This window comes from Rhinolophus sinicus, linkage group LG16 (genome assembly GCF_036562045.2).
Source record: "Rhinolophus sinicus isolate RSC01 linkage group LG16, ASM3656204v1, whole genome shotgun sequence".
Lineage (NCBI taxonomy): Eukaryota > Metazoa > Chordata > Mammalia > Chiroptera > Rhinolophidae > Rhinolophus > Rhinolophus sinicus.
In genome coordinates, this window is record NC_133765.1 from 38679350 (window position 1) to 38707086 (window position 27737).

The 27737-nt window shown below is 61.7% G+C and overlaps 1 protein-coding gene and 2 long non-coding RNA genes across 5 annotated transcripts; 1 reads left to right on the forward strand and 2 right to left on the reverse strand.

Moving 5' to 3' along the window:
- Positions 1-5517: 5517 nt before the first annotated feature.
- ULK1 (unc-51 like autophagy activating kinase 1) lies at positions 5518-26210 on the forward strand. Of its 2 annotated transcripts, none has more exons than XM_019748761.2 (28): positions 5518-5905; positions 6151-6243; positions 6324-6365; positions 14294-14326; positions 14576-14612; positions 15240-15413; positions 15493-15566; positions 15707-15808; positions 16552-16610; positions 16685-16767; positions 17063-17113; positions 17329-17417; positions 17533-17686; positions 18638-18698; positions 18883-18972; positions 19461-19586; positions 20047-20195; positions 20320-20406; positions 20754-21031; positions 21696-21889; positions 22237-22346; positions 22433-22576; positions 22949-23142; positions 23317-23489; positions 23589-23707; positions 23915-24072; positions 24440-24575; positions 24643-26210. In XM_019748761.2, the coding sequence occupies exons 1-28, from the start codon at positions 5795-5797 to the stop codon at positions 24696-24698; spliced, it is 3177 nt and encodes a 1058-aa protein (XP_019604320.1). In that variant the 5' UTR covers positions 5518-5794; the 3' UTR covers positions 24699-26210. The 2 variants fall into 2 exon arrangements, with proteins under 2 accessions (XP_019604320.1, XP_019604321.1); XM_019748762.2 differs by having other exon boundaries at positions 5892-5905; positions 15284-15413.
- On the reverse strand, positions 6188-8320 carry LOC141569251 (uncharacterized). Of its 2 annotated transcripts, none has more exons than XR_012492754.1 (4): positions 8273-8320; positions 7985-8101; positions 7464-7619; positions 6188-6319 (listed from the first exon to the last, which is right to left on the reverse strand). It is a non-coding gene; the product is annotated as an uncharacterized LOC141569251 (long non-coding RNA). The 2 variants fall into 2 exon arrangements; XR_012492755.1 differs by having other exon boundaries at positions 7975-8101.
- Positions 8429-13760, reverse strand: LOC141569252 (uncharacterized). The gene is made up of 3 exons (XR_012492756.1): positions 13634-13760; positions 13121-13242; positions 8429-8689 (listed from the first exon to the last, which is right to left on the reverse strand). It is a non-coding gene; the product is annotated as an uncharacterized LOC141569252 (long non-coding RNA).
- Positions 26211-27737: the final 1527 nt, after the last annotated feature.

The following is a 27737-nucleotide window of genomic DNA, read 5'->3' on the forward strand; positions in this document are numbered from 1 at the left end:
GTGCCAAGAGCCCACCCCATTCAAGTTGTGTTGTTTCTGGCAGTGCCGATCTGACTTTCTTTTCCTCTCATTCATTCTTTATTTCCACTCATACCTTTCAAACAATTGCATCGAGATAAGGTACTGTAACAAAGTGACACGACTATGCTCACTGTTGGTGACCGCTGCCTCTCGTTCACCGCGCCCACGAACAGTCCCTCCCAGCTCTCGCCCCTGCCCTGGGCCGCGCATCCCAAGGAACCCTTACAGCAGCTGTCACTTGGTGCCTGGCTTCGTGCAGGCCGCCAGCAAGTTCGTCCACATTGTAGCGTGAATCAGAGCTTCGTTCCTTTTCATGGCTGAGCAATGACCCTCCCCGTGGATTCACCGCATTCTGTTGGTCCCCTCACCGGCTGGTGCATGTCTGCGCTGTGGCTGCTATGAACACTTGTGTGCAAGTGTGTGTGCCGGGGTTTCAGTCCTGGGCGCACGCGCAGGAGGGGAGGTGCTGGCTGTGCCGAGGGCCCCCAGTGGGCGTGTCATCTGGTGACAACCACAGCAGGCAGAGCCCCCTGTTCCCATCGTGCTGGGTGCGGCTGCAGGGGGCTGCGTTCACTCATCCAGCCTGGGCCTGGCCCCATCGCCCACGGCCCCTCCGCCCGCAGTGGGGCTTCATCTACCAACCTGGCAATTGTGCTGGGGACGGGTGGGCAGAATGGGCTTGCACTCGAGTCTGCAGCCACCAGCTCAAAAAAATAAATGCACTCAACGCCTTCGCCCAGTGATGCAGCCCCCTGCTCCCCACCGGCCCACAGAGGCCACCGGCCGGAAGGCACCTGAGTGTGAGACCCCAGGCTCTGTAATCACCGCCTGAGAGGAAAGCACGTTTGAAGCAAAGGGACCTAGCAGGAGATAGGGGAGTGAGGAGATGAGGGATTTGTGTGGATTTGCAAAGCAGGACATTTCCGTAAGCAGCTGACCTGTATGAGGCCTGTTTTATCTTTTGGGGCCCTACGGCGCCAGGCCCCATTCCCACCTTGGGTAGGTGAAATCACTGTGGGCAGTCACGCCCAGGACCACCTTCCCCAGATGCAGACAGTCAGGGTAACACCAGCGCTAGTGCATCTGAGAAAGGCCGGTAAGCAAGTTGGCCCCAGGCTGACAGGCGGCCCACAGCGGGAAGGCTGGACCCCCCCAGGTATGGGGACCAGTCAGTTCCAAGAGACCCCCGGACGGCCAAGCAGGAGGCTTGATTCCCAACCTTCTAATCCAAAATCACACCAAGGGACCATTGTGAGCAGCTGATGGGCTCCCGCTCTGGGCAAGACAGAAGGAGGAGAGGAGGGTAGGATGGGCTCAGGACAGACAGGCGTGCCATCCTTCCATCCCCACCCCAAGCTGGAGGCATCCTGCAGCCCAGGTTTGCTCCGACCTGCCCAGCTCAGAGCCGAGGTGCCAGAGGTCTCGGGAACATTGCTGCATGCGTTCAGCAGACACCGTGGAGCGTCTACTCTGTTCCAGGTGCTCTTCCAGGCACAGGGGACAGTGGTAGCCTGGGCACCCAGGACAGTTCCTCCTGGCCCAGGCAGCAGGAAGCAGCGCACTCAGAGTGGGGCTTACTGACAGCTGAATGAGAAAAGCGAGACACAAAAGACTCCAGTGCTGTTGTTAAAGGATGCTCAAACAAGGGGTGGCCGGATGGCTCAATTGGTTAGAGTGCGAGCTCTCAACAACAAGGTTGCTGGTTCAATTCCCACAATGGATGGTGGGCTGTGCCCCCTGCAACTAAAGATTGAAAACGGCAGCTGAATTTGGAGATGAGCTGCGCCCTCCACAACTAGATTGAAGGACAACGACTTGGAGCTTGGAGCTGATGGACCCTGGAGAAACACACTGTTCCCCAATATTCCCCAATAAAATTTAAAACAAAAATATTTCTTTACAATAAAATAAAAAAAAGATGCTCAAACAAGGCAAACCCGTGACTCACAGAGCTGTAAAAATGAAGACGTGTTAAAGCTTTTGCTCAGAGAGAGGACCAGGCTGGTGTTAGAAAGTTCAAAAGAAGAGAAAAGGTTTGGGGCGGCGGATGGCTCAGTTGGTTGGAGCGTGAGCAATAACAACAAAGTTGCCGGTTTGATTCCCACATAGGATGGTGGGCTGTGCCCCCTGCAACTAAAGATTGAAAAAAAAAAACAAGAGAGAGAGAAAAGGCACCTGTGCAGATAAGGACTCCCGAAATCAATGTGGAAATGGAGGGAAATCTGGGTTTTTGCCATGCGGTGGAGGGCACTGACTGGAGCTTGCGGCTGGCACCCCCATAGAGGTCCCCTGGAATACGCTGTCCCGTCACGTTCAGCTTGTGTGTCCCTAAGTCTGAGGGGCGTTTCTAGCAGGCTGCATACAGTTGGGTCTCGGCTTTTTCTCCATTCTGCTGCTCCGAGACTTTTGATGGGGGAGTTTAATCCACATACATTTCTGGAGGTACAGTCATGTCATTGTAATCCAGTGACATACAGTGATGACGGACAGGGAAGGGCGTGTTATGTCATTTTCTTCACCTGTCTCATTACCAGGCCGTCTCTTTCCCTCTCTTGCCATCTCCCTGGTGTTGGTTGATTTTTAAAATATTAACATGCCTTGATTTCTTGCTTCCTCTTTTGTGTAATTCTAGGTATTTTTCGTGTGCTCCCTTTGGGACTTACATAAAATACAGTTATAAAAGTGTATTGAAAGCTGATAACTGCATACAGAACCCCTAGACTTGAGCTCCCCCACACGTTGGTTTCAGGAGACAAAACAGAGGCTGGGGGGTGAGATGAATCCAGTGGCCCTGGGTAGAGCTGGGGCTCAGACAAGGCCTCATGGCTGTGGGTCCATGGTCTTGACCACCAGTGGCCCCCCCAGGGACTTGGGGAACCTTCAGCCTAGGGAGCAAGTGTGGGGGCAGATTCCTGCCTCTGAGACGGGGCAGAGGCAACACTTCTGCCCTGTGTCGTGGGCGGGAGCCTGGCGTCTGAGCAGCCACGCCCACCACACCCATCACGTCCTCCCTACAACCAGGTGTGAGGCCTGGGGCAATTTACTTGTATCTGTTTTTAATTGGCTTCCTCATCTGTAAAATGGGGCTGTGCTGCTACTAGGACGTTTCGTTTCCGGCTTCCAGCTTCTGGGCACCCAGTGCAGAGAAATTCCCGGCACCTCTGCCATTGGAGCTGTGCCATCAGCGAGCTGTCAGCGATGTGGACGGCAGAGATATCCTTTTCCTTCTATAAACCTGTAAAAGAATTTGTGTGAGAGTATTTGAGCCAAAATAGGACAACTACCAGGAAGCAAGACGTCAAATGCTCTGGATAGTGACAGTTTCGTAGTTTCTTCTGTGCCTTTGAGGTTAAAGAGGGAAGGTAAGGAAGGTGACATGGAGGTGGGAGAAGCGCTTACTTCAAAGGTGAATTAACCTAGATGCGTAGAGACAGTGGACAGCGCTGCTTGAGGCAAAGACAAGCCTTTACTAAAGAAGTTACAGGCCTGGGGCCTGAGCGCCCACGGGACCCTCCCAGGAAGGGTCAAGTAGCCCTGAGAGGCGACTTCCCCAGAACCTCTTTTCCGTCCACAACAGAAGTACTACTTCCTAACGGAGCTCCAGCTGTTTCTTCTGAGCTTCTGCCCCGGATGTGGCCTGTCTGAGGTGATCAAAAATTGTCTGCTAGAACCTGGACGCCCTGCAGTGACCGTGGAGCAGGACCAAGACACAACTCTGGCTGGTTTGCAGTTGCTGAGGTCTGTGGGGCTGTTTGTTACCACGGCACGGCCTAGCCCATCCTGACCGATTGTGAGGAGGGAGAGCTGAGGATATAATGTGCTTACAACGGTGCCAGCACGTCGTACATGCCCAGCAGGTCACTCACAGGTCCCAGCTGTGCCCTGGCCAGAAGCAGGGACCAGAGGAATAACCAAGCAGGGATAACCCAAGGGCACGGTTGGGCCTCCCGCCTGCCCCTCCCTGGCAGGCCCAGTCACTTTTCCGAGTGCCAGTCTCACCTCCCTCTCCCTCCCAGCTGCCCTGTCTTTTCTGCAGAGTGAGACAGATTCCTTCCAGGGTGGGCTGGGTCCCTGCAGGAGAGTCTGCAGGGGAACTGACTGCCCTGCAGCAATCCTGGCCCCCACTGTTTGCCCTCCCTCTTCTCTGCACTCCCATTCTGTGCACTTACTGCCTGTTCTGTCCCCACCTTCACACTGAACTGGAAGCTCCTGGGGGAGGGGACTTTCTCTTTTTCTCCCTGTGGCAACTCCAGGTTAAAACAGGGAAGGTGATGATGTGAGGACAGCTGGCTGTGGAGGGTCAGGAGACCCCTGTCCCCTTCCAGCTCTGATGGCCTCTGGCCCATGTCCGGAAGAGGAGGGGCTGGGCAGGCGAAGGCCTTCCAGGTCTCGTCCCAGAGCAGCAGCTGATTCCTGGCCCAGCAGCCTGTCCAAAGGCTGGTGCATCCATCCAAGGCTACCCCTGAAGGCTGGGGCTGGCAGGAGGACTGCCCAGAGTTGTGCATTGGCAAAAGCAACACTGAACCTGTGATCAGGACCACTCACACGAGTCCTGAAGGTATACAGGGAAAAGGACCGACTCTCCTGAAGCCACCACTGTTAACAGTTTCTTGTGTGAAGGCGATCCTGGCTCTTCCTCTTGCTGGCTGTGTGACTTTGGGCACATTCGCTAGCTTCTCTGGGCGTCAGTGTTTCACACCTGTGAAATGGGGCTATACCAGCAGGTACCTCCTGGACTCATTGTGGGGAATAAATGAGTTAAGATATGATAAGACCATGCCTGGCATATGGTGAGCAATGGGTTAGCTGTTATACCATATACCGTGTGTGCACGTCTAGTGTATGTGTGCATAAACATATGTAAAACTATAGTGTGGCAGTATTGTATCCACACCCCCCTCCAGTGACTTTCTAAATGACAAATACTAGCCCAGCTCACTGTTGTGTATCTTGCTTTCACTCCATCTGAGTACACATGTATCTAACTCTGAGTGTAAGAACCCGTGAGTGTAAGAACCCGCTGTGTATTATTCCACAGAAAGGAAGCCCCTGTGATTTATCTAACCTTTCCTCTCTGATGGACTTGTGGGCCATTTCCTAGGTTCTGGTGCTATGTGGCGGACAGTTTATCACTATAGGATAGTTTTAAAAGCATAACCTCGAACGCAGTTGTTCTCTTCCTAAGATTTTAATTTAGCCAATCCTTAGCGTGGAGTACATATAGCACGTTCCAGGTATTACTGGTGACGGATGTGCGTTCCCGGGATACGCAGACCTTGAGGAACTCAGGACCTGGCTCCCCACCTCCACCTGGGCGGACCCGCGACTGGCCCTGCCCCAACCGAGAGGACCCGCCCCGTTCTGAGCAGGCCCCGCCCCTCCTCTCCAAGCCCCGCCCCATCGCCTGCTCCACCACCCACTAAGCGCGGACATCCGCCAGGCCCTGCCCTCAAGACCCCGCCCCCAGCCCCCACCCCCCAGGCGTGCACTGCGCCTGCGCGGGCGTCTCAGGCTCTGGGGCCCTACGGCCGCGGCTCTTTTGTTTCCCGGCCGGAGCGGGAGTCAGAGCCCTAGTCGGAACCGGGTCGAAGCCCCAGTCAGAACCGGGTCGTAGACTGAGTCAGAACCGGGTCGGATAGGAGTGGGGTCAGGATCAGCGGCCGGGCAGGGACTGGGCCTGGCCTTCCCGATGGCGCGCGCCCCCAGCCCGCCGCCCCCGGCCCGCGCCACCGCCTGAGCCCGGCCCACCCGCCCGGCCCGCCCGGCCCGCGCCATGGAGCCGGGCCGCGGCGGCCTGGAGACCGTGGGCAAGTTCGAGTTCTCGCGCAAGGACCTGATCGGGCACGGCGCCTTCGCAGTGGTCTTCAAGGGGCGCCATCGGGAGGTGAGGGCGGCGGGCCCCCTCACCTGGGCCCCACCTACGCCCCGGGGACGCACCCCACACCCCAGCACCCCCTGTCCCTCGGGGAACCACCCCCACACCCCGGGAACCCGCACATCTCCCGGGCCCCTCATGCCCACTGACACCCCTGGGCCCGCACCGCAGGGTCGTGCCGGGTGCTCCCCTGGCCTGGGGGCGGCCTTAGAAGGACTCACGGTCCCTGAGGGTCAACCTTTGTGGGTTTTCAGAAGCACGACCTGGAGGTCGCGGTCAAGTGCATTAACAAGAAGAACCTCGCCAAGTCCCAGACGCTGCTGGGGAAGGAAATCAAGATCCTCAAGGTGAGCTGGCGCTGGAGGCAGGAGGGGAGCGGCTGGCATCCGGGCCGCCTGCTCACAGGAAACTTGGGTTTCTGTCCTAGGAATTGAAACATGAAAACATCGTGGCTTTGTACGACTTCCAGGTAAGGCTCGGGGCTGTGGTGGTGGATCTGGTGGGGAGGGAGTTCGTGAAGCTCGCAGGCTGGCGCGTGCACAGCCTCAGGCCCAGGGGGCTTGAGTCCCAGGCCAGCCAAGCACTGGGTGGACGTCGTCTCGTGTTGGTTGAAGGGGCTGGGCCACCCCCATCTGGCCTGCGGTGCTCAGAGGCCTGGCAGGGACCCTAGAGACCTGTCCTCAGCCCAGCTTTCTGTGTGTGCTGGGCGAGCTACCACCTTCCCAGACTGTGCCAGGGGACGGGTGGCAGGGCCCCAGGCACCAGCCGCGCATCTCTGTTACTCTGACTGTAGCTTGGCCCTCAGGAGCGTCTGACCCAGTGGCCCTGACCAGGAGTCCTGCCCCAGCCCAGGCCCCCCCTCCCCCCGCCCCCCCAATCCTGCCGGCCTGGCCCACCTGTCTGGGCAGGCCCTTTGTTTGTTGACACTGCTCCAGGACCTGCCATTGGCCAGTCTCGCCTTGCGTCAGACTGGGGGAGGGGAGGGGCCACAGGAGATTCCTTCTTGCTGGCAGTTGGGGCCAGCCACCCAGGGCACGCCGGAGGCGTTTGTCTGTGTGATGAGGCTGCCTCAGGCCTTGCTGGCCCCGAAGGCCGCAGCTGGGTTCTCCCACGGCCCCCAGGCCCCAGGGCCCGGTGGTAGGGTCCAGCCTCAGTGGCGGTCCTGGACCCTGGGTGCCGAGTTTGGGACTTGGGAACCTGAGGCTGCAGAGCTGCAGGCCAGAGTGCTGACTAATGGTTTTGAAACCTGTTTACTGAGGCCACGGGACCAGCCCCTGGCTGAGGGGAAGTTCCCAGCCAGGCTGGCTGTGTTTTGGTGGCCACCTCCCTCCTCCCTGTTCCTTCCCTCCCCCTTCAGAACTGGGCTACGGCCTTGGGGTTATGGCATGAGATAAGGTGACCTGGGGAGGGCCCAGGTTCAGTGTGGCAGTGGGTACCTGGCAGCCCACGTGGAGATGCTATGTCCTCAGGGCCAAGAGGGTGCCTCTTTCCTCCTCTACCCTCTTTATCCTCCCCTGCCCTCCTCTCCCCTCCCCCTTCACCATCCCCGTCCCGCTGGGCCACACACCTGGTTGTGGGCAGTGCCACTTCCTCCAAGGTTGGCAGCCTGCGGCTTTCCCTACAGAGGACTGCTCAGAGGCTAGCCTGGCCTCTGCCCTCTGCTGGGGCTTGGTGATCCTTCTCTTTGGGGTGTGGGTTGTTCCCCGAGTCCTGAGATTCCTGTCTGGGACCCAGAAGAAAAAAGGCTTTTGAAAATGAGTACTAAATGATTTGGCTTTTTAAAAAAAATGAAACACTACACTACAAATGGGGACATGGAGAAGGGTAACTGTCGTGTCCCTGTCCCAATGGGGCCCTGCGTCCCCCAGAGGGACCAGATACACGTTGGCTGTTCCTGGGTCCGCAGGGCAGCGCCCCACAGCAGACATGCTCACGTGCCCATCCCCCACCTCCACCTTCGTTCTGCGTCTTGGAGAAGGTTCCCTGTCACTCCACACAACTGCTCCAATCCGTATGTGATAAACTACACCCCCTGCTCCCAGGAGAAGTGCCCCCAGTTTCCCCTGTGAGGTTAGCACCTCCACGCACAGTGGTGCAGGGCCCAGATGCAGTTCCGGTCCTGGCTCTGTGTGTCCTTGGGCGGGCGTCTCAACCTCTCTGTGCCGCCTCTTCCTCCAAAGCAGACCGTGAGCTGCTTGGTTGAAACTGGTCATAGTAACACTGAGTGAATGTTGGCTGTGGTTTAGGTTGTGGCTGCACTTGTGGTCCACCACCCCTCATCCCAGAGCTGACCGCCAGTCCCTCGTCAGTAGGAAAGGAGGTGGTTCTGATTTTCTGACACATGAACAGTGTGGTGGTGACCATCCTTGCACTCACCTTTGCCACGTGTGCATCTGCCAGGTAGATTCCTAGAAGTAGCTTCCTCAGGTAAGAAGGATGCGTGCTTTTAGTTTGGGGCAGCTGCTGAGCTGTGGTCCCGAGAGGCCAGACCGTGGACAGACAGCAGTACTGCCCCGCAGAGGGCCTGCGTCCCCACTTCCTGGCTGGGCTGCTTGTCAGACCCCTCCTGGCCCGTCTGGGAGGCCGAATGGCACCTCTCATGGCTTTGGTTCTCGTGTATTGAGTGAGCCTCGGCCCTCGTGTGCGTGACAATTAGCTCCACCTCCTGGATGGTACCATGATGAATGGCATGGGCCCCGAGCCACCCGGCCTTTCTCTGAGCCCAGCTCCCCATTTACTTACCTGCGTTACCTTGGGCAAGCTACTCGGCCTCCTGGTGCCTCAGCGTGTTACCTGTGAAGTGGGAGGTAAGGGTAGACACCGCCTAGTAGGGCAGTTGTCATGACGACTTGACTCTATGTACTAAGTGCTTGGGTCTGTGCCTGCTCCACTGAGTGCCGTGTAAACGTCACTGACCTATAGGGGCTCTTTATATGCTGAGGAAAGCCCTTGCATTACAGATTTCAGATACTGGCCCCAGGTTGATGTTTGTCTGATGTTGTTGTGTGTTTCGGCCTTGAGGATTAGGGGCATTTGTCAGGCTGATGTGAGTGCCCCAGGAAGGGGGGCGCCCTTGACTGCTCTGGTCTCAGGCCCCCACCTGTGGGGGAGGTAGCTGGAGTCCCTGGCCCACGTTGAGGGGTAGAGGGGTGTCCTCACCCCAGTGTGCTGTGCGGTGTCTGGATGTACTGTTGCCCAGGGAGAGTGGCCATCACAGAAATCGGGGCATGGGGCTGTGCAGCCAGGACCAACCCTGCCCAGCATGCCCTGGGAAGAGGCGTGATGACCATGGGCCTTGCAGACAGTGATCCCTCCCCCTCCTGAGGCCAGCATGCGCCAGGCTGGTTCCCACAGCTGGACATGACTCACTCATCCCCGGCCAGCAGACCCCCAGCTGTGCTTGCGGGGCCTCCATCACGTCAAGGGAACGGAACATCTTGCCTTAAACTTTGGGGCCTCAGGACAGTGTCAGCCCTTGGCCTTGCTCTTTCCAGACCCCTGGCTCTTGGTGAGGGGGCCCTGTGACTCAGGCAGGGGGCGGGGACGTTACCTCCCTGAGAAGAGCAGGGTGCAAGCCGCACTGAGGCCCCTTGGTACCAGGGTCCAAGGCAGGGGCCTGCATGTAGGCCCAGAGTCCAAACTGTTCTGGAAATGGCCTGCAAAGTTGTGTTACTGTTTTAGCTATTTTGTAACTTAAAATTTTGAAGTATAATGCATAGCAGACGGGGCAGAACGCAGATGACAAAACGCTTGCTAAAGTGTCCCCTGTGTAAGAACTGCAGCGTGGGTAACCCCCAGAAGCCTGGCCCCATTTCCTCGCCATCAGAGACCCCTGGTTCTGCCCTTTCTGGGGTCTTTCTCCCTGCCGTCCACCTCGCTGGAGCCCTGGACGGCTGCAGTACATGCGTCCCCTCAGCCTTACACGGGAAGCTGTGTCATGGGCATCCCTGGACGGTGGTGCCTGGGACAGAGCTGCTGCAAGCGTCTTTGTGCATCCAGTCCACAGAGTTCTGGGGCGCGCCCAGCCTGGGCTCAGTGGGTCTTGAAGAATGTGTAGATTCTGTATTTTTTGAGGGGTCGCCCCAGCTCATGCCTCCCCCGTGACAGGGGTGCTTGCTTTTCTAGAGTCAGGCAGGCCTGTGTGCGGGAAGAAGGGCTGGGGAGGGCGGGCTGGGCTGCCAGCCCCTGGGGAGCTGTCTGGAGAGCCCAGCCTGGGGGCGGAAGCAGCTCTGTCCCTGCTAGCCTGTGGCTTTGCCACCTTCTGAAGCTAAGATGGCCAGCTCCCCAGGAGTTAACTAGGTCAGCACCTGCCTGCCCACCAGACCAGCCCAGGTCACCAAACTGGGCTTGACCGAGGGGAGACTTGGGATCCTATGAAGCAAAGCACCTTAGCATGTGGACCTGCAGCCTCGTCTGTGACTGCACGCCAGCGCCCTGCCCCAGGCCCGAGGGCGAGCACCTGTCACCCTTTCCTGGGGGCTGCACAGCGATGGTCATGACTCAGGTTCCCAGCCAGCTCCGTCCTTCCCTCACCAGCTGTGTGATGAGGGCAGACCTGCAGGCACTCTCTCTGCCCGTTTCCTCCCCTTGAACAGGCTACGAGGTTGGACTGCCCCGTCCTAAGGGCTCTAGGGTCGCAGGGTGTGGGGCCGATGACCGCAGCGCTGAGGGCGGGGCCTGGGTTGTTCACAGGGCCTGGTGGGCCCATGCCTCGGCCGCCTGCCTCCTTGTTCACCTACAACGACGTGACAGGCTCCCGAGAGCCTGCTGCCTGGGGACGAGGGTGTCTGCCTCTCCTCAGAGGTGAGCCCTCTGGGACCGGGCGGCCATGAGGAGTCCCAGGAAGCAGGCCTGGTCCTTTCAAGTGTCCACACTGAGTCTAGACCGACTTCCCAGGGGGCCCCCTTGGTCCCCACTCACTCCCCAGGGGAGCTTGTGAAAAGCAGAGCTAGTGCTGGCAGGAGCAGTGAAAGTGGGACCTGAGGCCTGTCTGACTTCTGAGGGGGCCACGGGCGGGCAGGGCAGGGCCGTGGCCGCCAAGGCTGTGCTGACCTCTCCCCCCACACAGGGGGGCTCAGAGAGCCCACTTCCTGGGGAGAGGGGACACCCAGCCATGTGGTGCAGTGACTGCCTGGCCCCAGGTGGATGGGGCACGCGGCCTCCCTGCTAAAGCACCCCAGCCAGCCAGGAGGTGCTGCCGGCCTTGTGGTTGGGTCCCACGTTCTCCTGGTCCCTGCCGGGCTTTGCTGGGACCTGGCCTGGTGTTGGCAAGGGGCAGGTGGAGGGAGAGGATGGACTGCAGTAGGCGCCCATTGCCCAGCCCTGGGCAAGTTTCCGTGTTTCCTCTGCAAAGCGACCCAGGCTCCTGGGCGTCTGAGGGCCCAGGTCACAGGCCAGGAGGGGTGACAGCCCCAGCCGAAGGGACCTGCCTGTCTGCCCCAGGACAGTGGGTCTCCTGGGTCTCCCAGGCCTGAATGCTGTGCTGCCTCTGAAACCCCGACCCTCCACACCCTGGAGGTCCTGCTAGGCCCAGGGAGGGGACGCCCGAGGTCTCTGCTGAGTGACCCACTGGGGCGGAGGACAGACCAGCAGTAGGAAGGAGCTCGGACCCCCAGATCCCCACATAGCTGAGAACTGTGGGTCTCCTGCTCGCTGAGGGGCTGTGAGCCCCAGGGAGGCTCGTGGAGGTGACAGGCGGTGACCTCTGCAAGCAAGGGCCTGAGTGGGAGTTCTGGGAGCGGTGAGCCAGTGGGCAGGGTCGGGACCTGTGGGATGGGGTCCTGGGAGCTTGCCCCAGCTGGAGTGTGGAGATGGTGGGCGGGGGCTGGGCCCTGTGTGGGGATCCCCATGGGTTCTTGGGCACAGAGGGCGACTCTGTTGTCACTTCTGCCACAGAGACCTCCTGGGGGAGGTTGTCCTGGGTTCCAGGGGTGCTGCTGGATTAGAGGGCAAGGAGGCCGGGCAGTGGTCTGCACTTCCCAGCTGGCAGTCCTCAGTGCTGCGGGCGTCCCTGCCCATTCTCAGGGATGACCCCTGGGGGGTCCTCAGCGGGAAGGGACTCTGTCCTTCCCTGCCCATCCGGGCTTGTGGGCGAGTTTGGGGCTTTCCTGGGGAGCAGACTGTCAGAGGACAGGCAAGAGCTGCAGGTGCCTGGGCCCCGACCCCCTCTGATCCTCCAGCTGTGTGGCCCCGGGCCAGGGGCTCAGCCTTTCTGAGCTTCTCAGGACGAGTGCCCCAGTGTCCCCTAGGGCTCACTGGGGAGGACTAAACTTGGGAGCATGCCCAGCACCTCAGCGGAGGCAGCCATGGTCAGGGTGATGGCAGGCGAGGGAGCAGGTGGCCTGGATGTCACAGGGAGTGGGTGTTGCGATCTCCTGGGTTATTTCTGGGTCCTTATCTCTGGCACCTCCCTCTACCCTCTGCTGGGTGCTTGGCCTGAGAGCCTCCGACTCCCCTCCTGGCTGGCAGAGCCTCCCTCCATCACGTCTCCTCAGTCTGGTCTCTGTCTCCCTCTGTCCCCTTCTGTGCCCTGTTCCTATAGCCTGGGCCTGCCCAGCAGGTCCCCGTGTGACTGGGGGCCCTTGTGTTATCTCTCCCCGGCAGCTGGCCTGGAAGGTTGGGCCTGCAGGCCGGGCTAAGGGGGGCTCCCAGGCTCTCGCTGCTGTGTGGGGCTCCAGGCCAGGTGGGTGGAGCCCACCCCCACCCAGGCGAGCCCCTGCGGGCACCATGGAAGGCTTCTGCGTCCCTGCGGGGGCACACCCTAGTGAAGAGCCTGAGAACGCCCAGTGGGGCGTGCTGGAGCGGGCCTGCCTATGCCGGGGTGCCCAGCCTGGCCCCAAGGGGTTTCAGTGTCAGCGTCGCAGCCTGGACACACCCTCCCAGAGGTACCCCCGCCCCAGACACAACCCCCTCTTTTGGTGGAGCACTGGGGGCAGCAGGGGCTTCTCTTGTTTTGGGGGCTGACATTCAACATTAACACTGTCACCAGTGGCTTTGTGTCCCTGCTCCTGGGGCGCGGAGGCTGAGCAGGGGTCCTTTGTCCTGCAGGGCGGGGGAGTGGAGGCAGGGGCATCCCTGGGCTGGGAGCAGGGTGGGAGGTGGTAGCCCACTGCCAAGGCCACCAAGAAACATCCCTCCTTAGCCCCCTCTCCACCTTCCCCTGGACCTCTTTGGGCCCCGATGCTTTGAGAGCTTTGGGGCCCTGCTCACAGGTTTCCCCCTTACCTTGGGGTTAGAAGCTGGAGCTGCCTGTGGAACAGAGCGCTGGTCGTTGTGCCACAGGCGCTGGGGAACAGGAAGGGGCCGCCTCCTGTTTCCTGCAGCGCTCCCCTCAGGGAAGACCCCACCTGAGGAACAGTTGGGGGGACTGTTGGCAGGAGAGCCTCGGACCCCTGCTGCCTGTTTGACGTGGCTTCTTGGGCCTCAGTTTCCTCTTATGGGACCTGGAGATAGCACTGGTTGCCTCGAGAAGGAAGTGCCCTGTTGCCCAGTGAAGCCCTCGGGTGGTGCAGGGCCGTGTGTGTGCGTGTGTGTGTGTGTGTGTGTGTCAGGTGGTGCAGGGCCGTGTGTGTGTGCGCGCGCGCGCGTGCATGCGCCCACGTGCAAGGGGAAATTTGGGCGCTAGCCTGGGTACCAGGCTTCTCCGTCTCCTGGGGCTGGGCTGAGCTGAGGATGCTGTGCGCCCCTAAGCCACAGGTGGCCTAGGGCCAAGCTGGACGCTGGCCTGGCAGTGCTGACCTGTAGTTCTGTTGGTGTCCTTGATTCCGGAGCCAGGCTGCCCTGCTCACGCGTGTCCACACTTGCAGCCTGAGGGTCAAGATCCTCACACCTGGCCATGTCCCTTCTCAGGGGGTGTGGATTCCCCTGAGTGGGTCTGCCCAGCCAGGACTCGCCACTCACAGAACAGCAAGCTAAGCCCTGATGAAACCTCAGGGCCCGGTCTCACCCTGACCTTGACAGAGAACTGGGCAGCTGAGGGCCTCCACTGGGAGGCAGGGTCCACACCCCACCCCTGACACCTCTCCTGGGACTTCAGCCCCTTCCCTAGACTTGGCAAGTAAAAGTTCTGATTGGCTGCTGCTCCTGTCACTTAAGCCCACATGCAAATGACTCAGAACTGAAACAAAATACCAGAGCCCACTTGGCTCTCAGACTTATTCATCTCCCGGCCACTAACCAACCAGCTAAGCCCTGGCAAACGGGCCCCAGGATGCCAGGGCAGCTGGTATCCATGCTCACTGGCCGCTCCTGCCTGTAGTCCAGATGGTGTGTGAAGGGTACGAGTGGGTGCCAAGCGCCCAGTTCACACTGGGGCTGAGAGGGCTCTTCAGAGGGCTGGCGGAGGGGGGACAGGGCAAGCTCCCCTCCACCTCTCACTCCCCCTTCTGTGTCCTGCAGGAAATGGCCAATTCTGTCTACCTGGTCATGGAGGTGAGTCCCTGCAGGCCTGGCTGTAAGGACAGGGAGGCTGGATCCTCCCAGCTCTTGGACCCCTTGTCACCGGGGCAGGGCAGGCTGCACTGGGTACCCTGGTGGCTTCTTCAAGCACGGACTGTAAGGGACAGCTGCCCGAGGGGAGACGGGCCCTGACGCCCAGGGATTAGGCGAGGCCGGTGTGGAGACCTGGGCGGGCTGGCGGGTGTGTCCCGCTGCTGACCCGGGCGTGTCGCTCCCTTGCAGTACTGCAACGGCGGGGACCTGGCTGACTATCTGCACAGTAAGTGGACACCCCGCGGCCGGGGCTGCACCGTGACCCCGCCTGCGAGCTGGGCTGGCAGGAACGAGCCTCCCGTCCTCGGGGCCGCTGGGGAAGGTGGGAAAGGGGTGCCATCGGGGACGGCCTCGCGCGCAGTCAGCCTGGAAGTGCCCCTGTTGAGGGGCCTCCGAGAGCCCCCAGGCCTGCAGGGTCCCCAAGGCGCCTGCTGGCTGCGCCGCTGGGTGCAGCTCGTGCTGAGCACCCTGGGCCCCGGGTGCGGCTGCCTCACTGCAGGGCTGGGCCGTCCAGGGCCCTGCCACAGGCGGGGGTGGGCTCAGCACAGCCCCCGTCAGTTTGTTCAGCCCTCACGTGAGGGCCGAGCCGGGGCCGACGGCAGAGCCGCTGCTGAGCGTGATCGTAAACTGAGCAAGGCGCAGGGAGCTGCCTGGCAGGGAGGTGACACCGAGCAGGGTGGAGCCGGGCAGGTGGCGGGGGGGGCAGGGCCCAGCCAGGACCAGCAGCGGGTGGGCGGCAGGAGCACGTGGCCGCGTGTGAGTGGCGCCCGGGCCCACAGGCTTCGGGGCAGCAGCGGGTGGGCCTGCCCCGCGGGTGCCTGCGTGAGCTGCGCCTGAGCCCTGCCTCCCACAGCCATGCGGACGCTGAGCGAGGACACCATCCGGCTCTTCCTGCAGCAGATCGCGGGCGCCATGCGGCTCCTGCACAGCAAGGGCATCATCCATCGCGACCTGAAGCCCCAGAACATCCTGCTGTCCAACCCCGGCGGGCGCCGTGCCAACCCTAACAGCATCCGAGTGAAGATCGGTGAGGCCAGAGCCGGTGGGCGGGTGGGGCGCGGGGCGGCGGGGCCTCGGCGCCCTGCTCACGCGTGTCCTCCCTGCAGCCGACTTCGGCTTTGCCCGCTACCTGCAGAGCAACATGATGGCGGCCACTCTGTGCGGCTCCCCCATGTACATGGTAGGCGGTGGCTCCTCACGGGGGGGGGGGGCGGCGGGGGGGCCAGCGTGACTAGCGCTGCTTCCCACCACATCCAAGGGTCACTGCGCGCTCGGTGCCCGTTCTGGCCGGGGCCCTGACCCGCGTCTGCGCCCCTGCAGGCCCCGGAGGTCATCATGTCGCAGCACTACGACGGGAAGGCCGACCTCTGGAGCATCGGCACCATCGTGTACCAGTGCCTGACGGGCAAGGCGCCTTTCCAGGTGAGCGAGCGGGTCTGAGCGGGGCTGCCGTCAACTCAGGGCAGCACGGCCGCCCCTTGTTAGTCTGCAGCCTCCCTCGCTGGCTGAGGTGGCTCCTGCTCCCCCCGTGCGGTCACTTCAGGGCCAAGGCCAGCGTGCCCACTGGTTCAGGGGCGCGTCTCGTGTGTCCACGTACGTCTGTGCCAAGCTTAATGCCTCCCGCCTGCCCGTGCTGGTGGGTGTGACCCACGGAATTGGGGTCGAGGTCCCACGCCCTGGGGTGGCTCTGCTGTCCTGTGGGCCTGTGCTTCCTGTGGTGACCTCATGGTCCGACTGGTGGCTGGGCTGTGCCAGCTTGCCCCACCACGCCGCCGTCTCCTCTGCATCAGCATTGCAGGGCTGTCCTCAGTGCCTGGCACACGGCAGCACTCAGTGAGTGAGCAGGTGGGCGGCCACGTACACGCCAGGTCTCCCCACGGGGCACTGCCCACTGCAGTGGCGAGCTCTTTCTGGGGCTCTTTCAGCGGTGGGTGCACGGACAAGCCTTTAATTTCCAGAGGCAAACAACCAGTCAGACTCCTGGCAGCGCGTGGTCACCTGGCCGCCTTTGGGCGGTCCCCATGCTGCACAGCGTATTGGGGAGGAGGGCAGCCCTGTCCCTAGAAGGGTGCGAGGACGCGCCGTCCTGGCCCAGCAAGCTCGTGGGATGGAGCAGCTGCCCAGAGCAGTGGGCGCTCACACTGTTGTTCCCCCCCGACCCCCAGGCCAGCAGCCCACAGGACCTCCGCCTCTTCTATGAGAAGAACAAGACCCTCGTGCCCATGTAAGTGCCCCAGCCCCAGCCTGGCCCCTCCCTGAGGACCTGCCCAGGCTGACGCCGCCTGTGTGCCTTCGCAGCATCCCGCGGGAGACCTCCGCCCCCCTGAGGCAGCTGCTCCTGGCCCTGCTGCAGAGGAACCACAAGGACCGCATGGACTTCGGTGAGCTCCGGCTGCCCCCCGTCCCCCCACCGGCGCTGCCTGGCTCCCGAGGGCCCCTGTGGGGGCAGGACTGGGTCCGGCACCTGCAGTTCCTTTCCCCATAGCACAGGTTGAGACCCCTGTTTGGCAGCAGGAAGCTCTGCTGGGCAAACCATGTCGGGCAGTGGGGGGCTGGGTGGGGCAAGCTGTGTCCACGAGCCGCCAGTTGGGGCTCAGGCCCAGGGGGTCCTTCACCCCGGAAGCCCTGGGGTGGGGGCCCTTCTGAGGCCTCATGCACCTCTCCCCCCTCCTGCAGATGAGTTTTTCCATCACCCGTTCCTTGACGCCAGCGCCTCTGTGAAGAAGTGTGAGTCCCTGGGGCTGTGGCCCCTGCCCGGAAGCTTGGGGGTCCTAGCTCCTCGCCTCCTGCAGCCTGGGCTCACCATGGGTTCAGTTGATGGGTGCGGCAGGTTTGGGGGGTGGCGGCTGGCTCTGTGCCGCTGTCCCTGGGTTCCTCTCTTAGGGGCAGGTGTCCACAGTGCCAGGGAGAGTGTCCTGACTGCCCTGCCCTGCCCCCTGCAGCCCCGCCGGTGCCGGTGCCCTCGTACCCCAGCTCGGGCTCCGGCAGCAGCTCCAGCAGCAGCTCCACCTCGCACCTGGCCTCCCCACCGGTGAGTGGCCGCCAGGGCCGGGCGTCTGTCCTCTGGGGTGGGGGGCGGGAGCCTGCAGACTTCCTTCCGCCCAGGCCCTGGGCCGGGTCTCAGTGGCCTCCCCTCTGCCCTGCAGTCCCTGGGGGAAGTGCAGCAGCAGCTACAGAAGACGCTGACCTCCCCGGCTGACGCAGCCGGCTTCCTGCAGGGTTCCCGGGACTCAGGTGGCAGTAGCAAGGACTCATCCTGTGACACGGATGACTTCGTCATGGTCCCGGCCCAGTTTCCAGGTCGGGGTCACAGTGTGTGTGGGTGGGGGTGTGGGGCAGTGTAGCGGACATGGCTGCAGGGACCCATATGCACGTGGTCACAGACCTGTGTCCATTCATGGGCCCCCAGATGGGCTTCCGGGGGCTGCTACACCAAGTCACTTTAGCCACAGAATCAAAGCCAAGCTGCCAGTGGTTAATGGGCATGGCATGGGCCCTGCCCTGCTCGTTTTTCCTCCTTAGCGCTGAGTACACCCCTCGCCTGTGTTGCCGTCTCTCGTTTGTGAACTGAAAGCCCACCAGTGTCCCTCCGGGGGGCACTGCCGCTGCTCAGTGTTTGCTGAGCAGATGTGCTGAGACCCCAAGGCCGGCCCAGCCCCCCAAAGCCCTGTCCTGGGGTCTCTAGTGCCTCTCATTTCCTGGCACTTCCTTTCACTGCCCTTGGTCTCCCCGAGACTGGGCCCAGGCTGGGGAGGGGTGGGCCCTGGTGTCCACTGGGAGTGGGTGCCTGTGACCCAGGCTGAGCATGTCAGCTCCGTGCTGGCAGGCAGGGGATGCCCTGTGACCCCCCTCAGGCAGAGCAAGGAGGGCGGCGGGAAGACAAGAATGCTGTGGGGTCAGGGCTCCTGGATGAAGGGTTGGGCTCACACTGGGTGCTGTGCACACCTGGCCTGGAGTTGGCCGAAGCTCGGGGGTAGACGGGGGTATCCCAGGGTGTCCCTTGAGAACCTCGATGTCCAGACAGCACAAGTGACAGAAGTGGGGACACGAGAGTGCTGGGCCCAGTGTGGCGCCCCGGCCCTCCCCCAGGAAGAGGCACCCTTGTTTCACAAAGCCACCCTGCCCCCCGCCCTGTGTCAGAATCTTATGTGGGGCCGTCAGGGAGCCATGGCAGGTGAGGTGGCTGGGAGTTCCCACTCGTCCTGATTTGAGAGATGCCTGGGCCCAGCCTTGCCTGTCTCCTGTCTGCAGGTGACCTGGTGGCCGAAGCAGCCAGTGGCAAGCCCCCACCGGACAGCCTGATGTGCAGCGGGTAAGCTCGCCCCAAGCCGCCTCGCTGGGAGAGGGAAACGCTCGCCTCACACGTGGCTCCTTTGCCCCCTCTGGGTCCAGCAGCTAAGGAAAGGCCAAGTCAGCTTGCCCAGTGCAGGACGGGCCATAGGGAGGGCCAGGGTCTGTGCACACGTGTGGCTGCCCATCTGCTCTGCCCCCACCAGGAGCTCACTGGTGGCCTCAGCCGGCTTGGAGAGCCGCGGCCGAACCCCATCTCCGTCCCCGCCCTGTAGCAGCTCCCCCAGCCCATCAGGGTAAGTACCCGCTGGGGCCCGGGCAGGGCCGGGAGTGGGTCCACAGCAGAGGGGCTTCCCCCAGCCCCGAGTTGGCTGTGTAAGCGGCCATTGTGTCCAGGGGCCTGCCTTCATGTGGGCCTGGCAGGACACTGGGCTCCACGTGGGTGATCAGCAGACGGGCCATGGTGGCAGGACGTGGTACTAGGCGTGGGTGCCTACGGGACCCACTGGAGACCAGCACTACCAGCACCCTGGGCCTGCAGGGTGGGTGGCGTGGGCTCCCAGAGCTGGCAGGAACTGGCCCTGCCATGCTGTCCTGCCCCCACTCCCATGGTGTGTCCCATGGCTGGCCCCAACCAGAAGCCACCTGGGAGCAGAGAGTGGAAGGGGTGAGGTGTGAACCTCCTGTGCCTGATGACGGCAGTAATGGGTGTATGCAGGACGTTTGGGCCTGGGGTTCAGCCCAGTGCCATGTCCAGTGACCTACCACATCGCTACACACGCAGGCGGGCCGGCCCGTTTTCCAGCAGCAGGTGTGGCGCGTCCGTCCCCATCCCAGTGCCCACGCAGGTGCATAACTACCAGCGCATCGAGCAGAACCTGCAGTCGCCTACCCAGTACCAGACCCCACGGTGAGCGCAAGGCCCCAGTGGCCAGGCATGTGCCTGAGGACTGTAGTGAGAATCTCCACTGCCTCCCCCTTGGAGAGGTGCGGGGCCGGTTCCCATGCACAGTTGTGCAGGCTGCACACTGCTGACTCAGCACTGCCACTCACTCAGTGGGCATACTGGGATTCCAGATTTATGACAGCTCTGGTGGGTGTCAACAAAATGTCTTGAGTTTACAAAACCAATATTGATTTTGGTAAATGTCAACAGGCAGAAGTAAGGAAAGGAGGAGAGGGCACCTCTTTTGTAATTCACAGCGTGCCCTGTGGGCTGGTGGTTGTCCTGGCTGGGACCTCGACCTCGGGCCTGACACTGGGGCTCCCCTCCTCGGAGCTGTTGCTCCAGGCCAGAGCGTGAAGGGCACAAGCCATCTGGCCTTGGCCATGGCCCTCACAGGGCTTCCTCACTCCTGCTATGTCCCCAGGTCCTCTGCCATCCGCAGGTCGGGCAGCACCAGCCCCCTGGGCTTTGCACGGGCCAGTCCGTCGCCCCCATCCCATGCCGAGCATGGCGCCACCCTGGCCAGGAAGCTCTCCCTGGGCGGGGGCCGGCCCTACACACCGTCTCCACAAGGTGAGCCCCTGCACTGCTGCTGGGTGCAGCCTCTGAACTCGGGTAGGGCAGGGTCTGCACGGCCAGGGTGGGGGCACGCCGTCTCCATCTGGGGCGTTGACCTTGCCAACCCCTTTTCCCCAAGTTGGAACTATCCCCGAGCGGCTGGGCTGGAGCGGGGTGCCCTCCCCTCAAGGAGCTGAGATGCGGGCTGGCAGGTCCCCTCGTCCAGGTAGGTGCAGCCCCACCCCGGGCATGAGCATGGATCTGGGGAGGGGCAGGGGACCCCGACTGACCTCCTGCACTTGGGGTGGTGCCATATTCCTGATCTCACAGCCTTCACCTTACAAGGAAAGGGAAGGTAGAAAATCCTGTGAAACCAGCTGTGGGACTCGTGTCCCCACGCCTCTACATGCTGTGTGACCTTGGGCGGTGTCCTCAGATGCACGGTGGGGCATAGGAGCACTGCCGCGCGGTGGCCGTGAGGGTACAGGGTACAGTGAACAGATCTGACGCCTCCACACGCTCTGTCTGGGCAGCCCACGGACGGCAGTGACCGCCTGTCCTGTGCCACCTTAGGTTCCTCCATGCCTGAGCACGCGCCCCTCACCACTGGGCTAGGCTGCCGCCTGCACAGCGCCCCCAACCTGTCTGACCTGCATGTCGTTCGCCCCAAGCTGCCCAAGCCCCCGACGGACCCACTGGGGGCTGCATTTGGCCATCCGCAGGCCAGCCCCCCTCAGCCGTCCCACGGGTCCCACGGGCTGCCGTCCTGCCGGCTGCTGCGTGGCTCGCCTAAGCTGCCCGACTTTCTGCAGCGGAACCCCCTGCCCCCAATCCTGGGCTCCCCCACCAAGGTAACAGGGCCCCAGTGTTCTGTGCGGTGGGTGGGAGTGGCTCGTCCTGGGAAAGTCGTGCTCAGTCTGAATATCGCCTTCCTCCCCCTCTGCTCGGCCACCTCGCTGTCTGCCTGCAAGGTTTCCACAGGACATGGGCCCCTGAAATCCAGAGGCACTGCCATCAATGCCTAGATCTTTTGCGCTGGCTGGTGGCTGGCTCCATGAGTCTCCCATTTACATGTGGGTGCCATGTTCCCATGGCAGACTGGTCCCCAAAAAAAATGCATCTGCTGTGTGGCCCTTAGCAGAGGAAGTGTCCCAACCCTGCCCAGTGGTCCACAGCCTTGAGAAAGCCCAGGCTGCCACCCTTGGAAAATTATTTGGTCCATGCCCTGGACTCAGTTTTCCTGTCTGTGACATGGGGCCAGAACATGTAGCCACCTCCTAGTGTCCGTCAGGGCGCAGGGTACGTGTGTGCGCACGTGGCACTTAATTGCAGCACAGAGTGACGGCCACCTGCAGGTTTCACACCTTTGCCATGAAGGCGGGGTCCTGGAAGCTTGGGGCTCTGTGGCCAGGGCCCAGCAGAGGCAGCCTGTGTTGCCAGGCGGTTACAGTGTTCACTGTGGCGTGATGGGGGCCCCAGTTAGGATCCATTCTCAGCACCCTCTGCCCTTCCTAGGTCAGGCCTGCATCTGACTTCCCCAAGACCCCCAGCTCCCAGAGCTTGCTGACCCTCCTGGCCCGGCAGGGCGTGGTCATGACGCCCCCTCGGAACCGCACGTTGCCCGATCTCTCTGAGGCGGGTCCCTTCCAGGGGCAGCAGCTGAGCCCTGGCCTGCGGCCCCCGGAGGATACCAAGGGCCCCTTTGGCAGGTGAGTGGGCGGGACCCCCGTGCCTGTCACTTGCTCCCACCTGCAGTCTGTTGGCACCCCGAAAGGCTGGGAGTGGGCCTGCACCTTGTCCCCTCTGCTACCCCTTCTGAGCCTCAGTCTGTGGGTCTGTGTGAGGGGTGACAGTGCCTGCTCCCGGGGTGGGCGGGAGGACCCAATAGCCTGCATGGGTGCAGCTCTAGGTGTGGCTGGCGGCAGTAAGCACTGCCTAAGGCGGGTTATGGTGTCGGGCCTGCCTGCAGGGGCTGGGCATCGGGGGCGGGGACGGGGCCTGGGCGCTGCCTCGAGTCCCAGGGCAGCTCATTGCTGCCCCTCCCCTGGCCCTACAGGTCCCTCAGCACCGGCCGCCTCACCGACCTGCTCCTTAAGGCCGCGTTTGGGACACAGGCCCCTGACTCGGGCAGCACGGACAGCCTGCCTGAGAAGCCCATGGAAATCAGTGCGTGTGGCCCAGGGTCGAGGGGGCTGAGGGGGCCGACGGTGCCCAGGCAGGAAGGCCCTGAGCCCCTCCTCTCCCTCTCACAGCGCCCTCTGCTGGCTTCGGAGGGAACCTGGAGCCTGGAGCCCGAGCTGGGGGGGCCAGCAGCCCTTCCCCCGTGGTGTTCACCGTGGGCTCGCCCCCAAGTGGGGCCACGCCGCCCCAGGGCCCCCGCACCAGGATGTTCTCAGGTGAGGACTGTCACAGGGCCCCTCGCAGGTGGGACAATGCTTGACCCCCCTGATACCAGTCCGTATTCAGCTGCACTGGGATGGTCGTCCTAGGGCAGGAGTCCTGGGTTTGAGGGCTCCCCAGGCCGAAAGCAGGCACGCAGATAGGCCTCCCCTCCCCAGCCCAGCCTTTGGATTTGAGGGTCCCACCTACAGAAGGTGGGGCGCCAGGAGGGGCAAGGCCTCCACCGTGGGTTCTACTTGGAGTAGGAGGGAAGGAATGTAAAGCAAGGCCCCGCTGCCCAGAGGGGTGGGGATGGGTTTTGTGCAGTGGAGTCATGGAGTGGCACATCGGGAGGTGGGGGCTATCCTCAATCAGCGCTGCCCCCACAGTGGGCTCCTCCAGCTCCCTCAGCTCTGCTGGCTCCGCCTCCGCCCGCCACCTGGTGCCCGGGGCCTGCAGTGAGGTGGCCCCCGAGGCCCTAGCCCCTGGCCACTGCTGCAGCTTTGCTGACCCTGTCACCGCCAACCTGGAGGGGGTCGTGACCTTCGAGGCTCCTGACCTCCCCGAGGAGACTCTCATGGAGGTGAGGGCGGCTGCGGCCAGGTGTGAGGGCCGACGCGGCCTCCCCTGCTGGAGCGCATGCGTCTTGGGGGTGTCGGGCACGGGCTCTGTCGCGAGGGGCGAGCGGAAGCCTCCAGGTCTGGGCCCCCTCGAGCACCCAGTCCTGGTACCTGAGGTCTCTCCCTGCTTCTCGCAGCAAGAGCACACGGAGATCTTGCACAGCCTGCGGTTCACGCTCGTCTTTGTCCAGCACGTCCTGGAGATCGCTGCCCTGAAGGGCAGTGCCAGCGAGGCGGCTGCAGGCCCTGAGTACCAGTTGCAGGAGAGCGTGGTAGCCGACCAGATCAGCCTGCTGAGCCGCGAGTGGGGGTGGGTGTGCCCAGCGGGCCTGGTGGGGAGGCAGCCTGGGATGTGGGGCCTCCAAGCCAACTGACATGCCTCCCACGCCACGCCCCACCCCACCCCCAGCTTCGCAGAGCAGCTGGTGCTTCACCTGAAGGTGGCCGAGCTGCTGTCCTCCGGCCTGCAGACCGCCATCGAGCAGATCCGGGCTGGCAAGCTCTGCCTGTCATCCACCGTGAAGCAGGGTGAGTGTGGACTCCACGGCCCCTGGGAGTGTTCGAGGCAAGAAACTGTAAACTCAGGGAGGAGGGCAGCGTGACCACTGTGAGAGGCTGAGGTCACCTGGAGCAGGCCCAGCTCTGTGGGGGAGCAGCTGGGCACTTGGGGGACAGGAAGGCCCAGTCTGTGTCCCGGAACAGACCCCCCAGCCAAGCTGATGGCTGCCCCCGCAGTGGTCCGCAAGCTGAACGAGCTGTACAAGGCCAGCGTGGTCTCCTGCCAAGGCCTGAGCCTGCGGCTACAGCGGTTCTTCCTGGACAAGCAGCGGCTCCTGGACCGCATCCAGAGCGTCACCGCTGAGAAACTTATCTTCAGCCATGCTGTGCAGACGGTAGGGCAGGGGCGGGAAGGTGCGTCCCCGGCCACACCCTCCCTGACACTTAGTTTCCCCAACTGTTAAATGAGAAGCCTGTTCTCTAAGCCTCTTACAGGCGAGGCGGCTCCAGAAGGGACCAGCGCAGGCACCCAGCTCGGAGCCTGGCCTGCTCCTTGCGCTGCCGCAGAGGCGGTGCCATTCATTTGTGTAGTTAAAACGCGCACTGACCAGATAGTGCAGAAGTCGGCCTCCTCTGCAGGGGTGACCACTGACCGCCCTGGGGTGGGGTTGGCCGTGTGTCTGACCTGTGGCCCCCAGCTGCCCACGGCCACACGGGCATCTGCTCAGACCCCCGTGCCGCCCCGCCCCGCCCCCTGAGCAGGTGCAGTCGGCTGCTCTGGACGAGATGTTCCACCGCCGGGAGGACTGTGTCCAGCGCTACCACAAGGCCCTGCTGCTCATGGAGGGGCTGCAGCAGCTCCTCACAGACCAGGCGGACGTGGAGAACATTGCCAAGTGTGAGTGCCTGCCCCCTGGGGGGTGTGGGGGGGCGCGGGCATCGCTCATGGGCTCTTCCGCCCACAGGCAAGCTGTGCATCGAGCGGAGACTCTCGGCCCTGCTGACCGGCATCTGTGCCTGACCTCCCGGGAGCCCGGCCTGCCATGCCCAGGGGCTGGACCTTCTCTGCTGATCCCATGGCTGGGGGGCAAGCCTGCGGCCTGGGAAAGGACCACGTCCACACCCTGTATCCACAGCCAGGTCTCCAGCCGCATCTCCGTTTCCGGGCTCTGGCTGGCACTGAGCTTCAGGGCTCTGGAGGGCCTGCACAGAATCTCAACCCAGGCCAGTCCCCCGGCTGCCTCAATGGCAGGTGGGGACGTGTGGGTGTCCCCTGACCCCTGCCAGACCAGCGTAGCCCTGCTGATGACAAGCAGGGACCCACTCAAGCCAAAGCCGCCAGACCTGCCCAGGGGCCCCGCCCAGAAAAAGGTGCGGGCTCGTGGCCCCCTCTCCTTCCCTGAGAGTACCACCCAGCTTTGTGAATCACCGAGCACTTTATGCAGGTGGACCGGCCCCGGACTGCCCGCTCAGCCCCGGCCGCGGCACACATCCATATACATATATACAGATACACAGATATGCAGAGCCGTGCGCCTGAGACTGAGCCTGCTGCCCCGGACCTGCGCCTGGGAGGCACAGCGTCTTATTTAAATGTTCTTTTACGGACACACAGTATGAAGCACCGAGCTTTCTAAACCCAGAACAGACATGGCAGTCTTTCACACTTTACTCCTAAAATGTGTCTTACTTTCTGCAGCTCTTTTTTCTTTTTTAAGAAGAAAACTCGTAGGTGTTTAAGACGTTTTGTTTTGCGAGGGTGGGGGAGGGGAGGGGCCCAGCTTCGCATTAGCGAGGATGCTGAGACAGGAAGCCAGGCACACCGTGTGTGGCTGGCTGTCCTGCTGTCCCGACTGTTAGGGCAGCCAGACCCCTGAAGATGGGTAGGTGAAGGGGGAGTGTTTTGTACAAAAACCTCCCCTTCCAGCTTTCACAGTAGGTTTTCATGTCAAATCCCTGCCCCAGGTCCTGGCTGCCAGCAGGGGGGTCAGAGGGAGGCCCACCGTCAGGGTTCCAGGGGGCCTTTCCTGTCTTTCCAGCTCTGCCCAGCCCACTAGAATGTACCCCCAAGAGTGCAGAGGAAGCCTGGGCGAGTCCAGGCACCCGGCCAGGGCAGTAAGGTCTATTCCATAGACCCAGACAGATGCACACGTGTTTCTTTCTCTGCAATACTTGAAATATTGCCCTGTGCTTGGACTTAGACGGAGAAGCCCTGTGACTTTCTTTCCTCGTCACCTGGTAACTCTATTTGTTCCTTGCTGCATGGAACGTGTTCCTATTTATTGCTTTATGGTCGGCTGGCTCCGTGGGAGGGGCCTCGAGCAGCTGCCCAGTCCCTCAGTGGCAGCTAAGTGTGGCCCCTGTGCCCAGGGTGAGCTTGGGGCCCTGGCCTGCTGGGACATGCTGCCAGCCGGTCCTGCTTCACGAGGCAGCACTCGACCCCTCATCGACTTTAAAAGCAATTTTGTGTGACCCTCCCAGTTGTGTTAAATTGTGTAATACACATTTAAGGAAATAAACCTCTGGAATTGTTGAGTGGTGTTACCGACTATTACTTTGTCACTCTCTGGCCCCCTGTCACCTGGAGTTTGGCCCTGCGCACGCACGGCAGCCGGGCTCAGCTTCGGGAGCAAACTCCCAGGGCCACGCTGCGGCATTGTGCGTGTGCCCCTTCTGTGCCCCCGCAGAACCTGCTCACCGGGTCTTGGGGGTCGCCGACGGAGGAAATGCAGCTTGTGTGGCAGCTCCTCATTGGAGCACTGAGGAACCAGCGCCAGGCTTTCCCGGTGGCCACGCCGTTCCCGTCTCCTCGTCCTCAGTGCTGGTCAGTCTCCACCTTGTTACTCCGCACTCACCAGGGTGAGCGATGGCGTGCGCATGATGACCAGTGACCTCGCGCAACTTTTCATGTGCTTGTTGGCCATTTCTAGATGTTCTCTGGAGAAACGGCTATTCAAGTACTTTGGCCATTGTCGAGCTGGGTGGTTGCTCTTTCTAATGTTGAGTGGTAGGGGTTGCATTTTTTTCAACTACATAATGTTTTGATAAATTAAAAATAACTCATAAATTACCAAAAAGGCTAACCACAATGTGAACTGAAAGTTCATGGAGAGGTAGCAGTAGAGGAAGTAGGAGGTGGGGCCTCGGAAGGCGGTCCCCGCGGGCCTGCTCCAGTCTGGCTTCCTGAAGTGTGAACGCTCATCTCTGCAGAAGGAAGGGCTGCGCCCCAGGGAGCCCCATCCCCTGTGGGGCTCCTGCTATATTAGTAACAGGAACACACGCCCAAAGGGGATGAAGACAATCAGGGCATTGTGCTATTGCGACATTAACAGACCTCATTTTTACAGAACAATTGTGCAGAAAGTACAGTTCCCATATACCCCTTCCCCCTGCCTCAGTTTCCCATTATTCATACCTTGCATTGGTGGAGTACGTTTGTTACAATTGAAACTACACTGACCATCACAATCACCCAGAGTTCGTAGTGTACGTTCAGTGGGTTTCGACAAATGTGTCATGATGCATATGTCATTATGTGTCACACAGGGTCGTTCCTCTGCCCTAAACGCCCTCTGTGCTCCACCTGTTCACTCCCCACCCCAATCCCTGATCTTGTCACTGTCCCTACAGTCCTGCCTTTCCCAGAATGTCACAGCATTGGGATCACATAGTGTGCAGCCTTCTCCGACTGGCTCCTTTCACTCAGTCACATGCATCGAAGGTCTCTCCACGTCTTCCCTGAGAGCTCACTTCTGTTTAGTGCTGGATAATACTCCACTGTCTGGATGCACCACAGTTTACTTATCCCTCACCTACTGAAGGACGTCTTGGGGCTTCCAAGTGTTAGCAGTTATGAATACAGCTGCTGTAAATGTCCCCACAGGAGCCTGCTGCTAAGGGTTGGGCCCAGGAGTCCTGGGCTTGGGGGTGTAGTGACCATGCAGGACAACCTCAAAGTCCCCTGCCCGTTCACAGCGTGCCCAGGCCCCTGCGGGCCCCTCAGCCAGGAAGGCTGGGCTCTGGCACCTGCCTCACCTCAAACTTTGGCCCCCTTGGTGCT

Coding starts and splice junctions, on each gene's coding strand:
- ULK1 (XM_019748761.2), top strand. CDS start 5,795: ATGGAGCCGGGCCGCGGCGGCCTGGAGACCGTGGGCAAGTTCGAGTTC. Junction 14,327..14,575: donor CTGTCTACCTGGTCATGGAG/GTGAGTCCCTGC, acceptor GCTCCCTTGCAG/TACTGCAACGGCGGGGACCT. Junction 23,143..23,316: donor CCGAGGAGACTCTCATGGAG/GTGAGGGCGGCT, acceptor TGCTTCTCGCAG/CAAGAGCACACGGAGATCTT.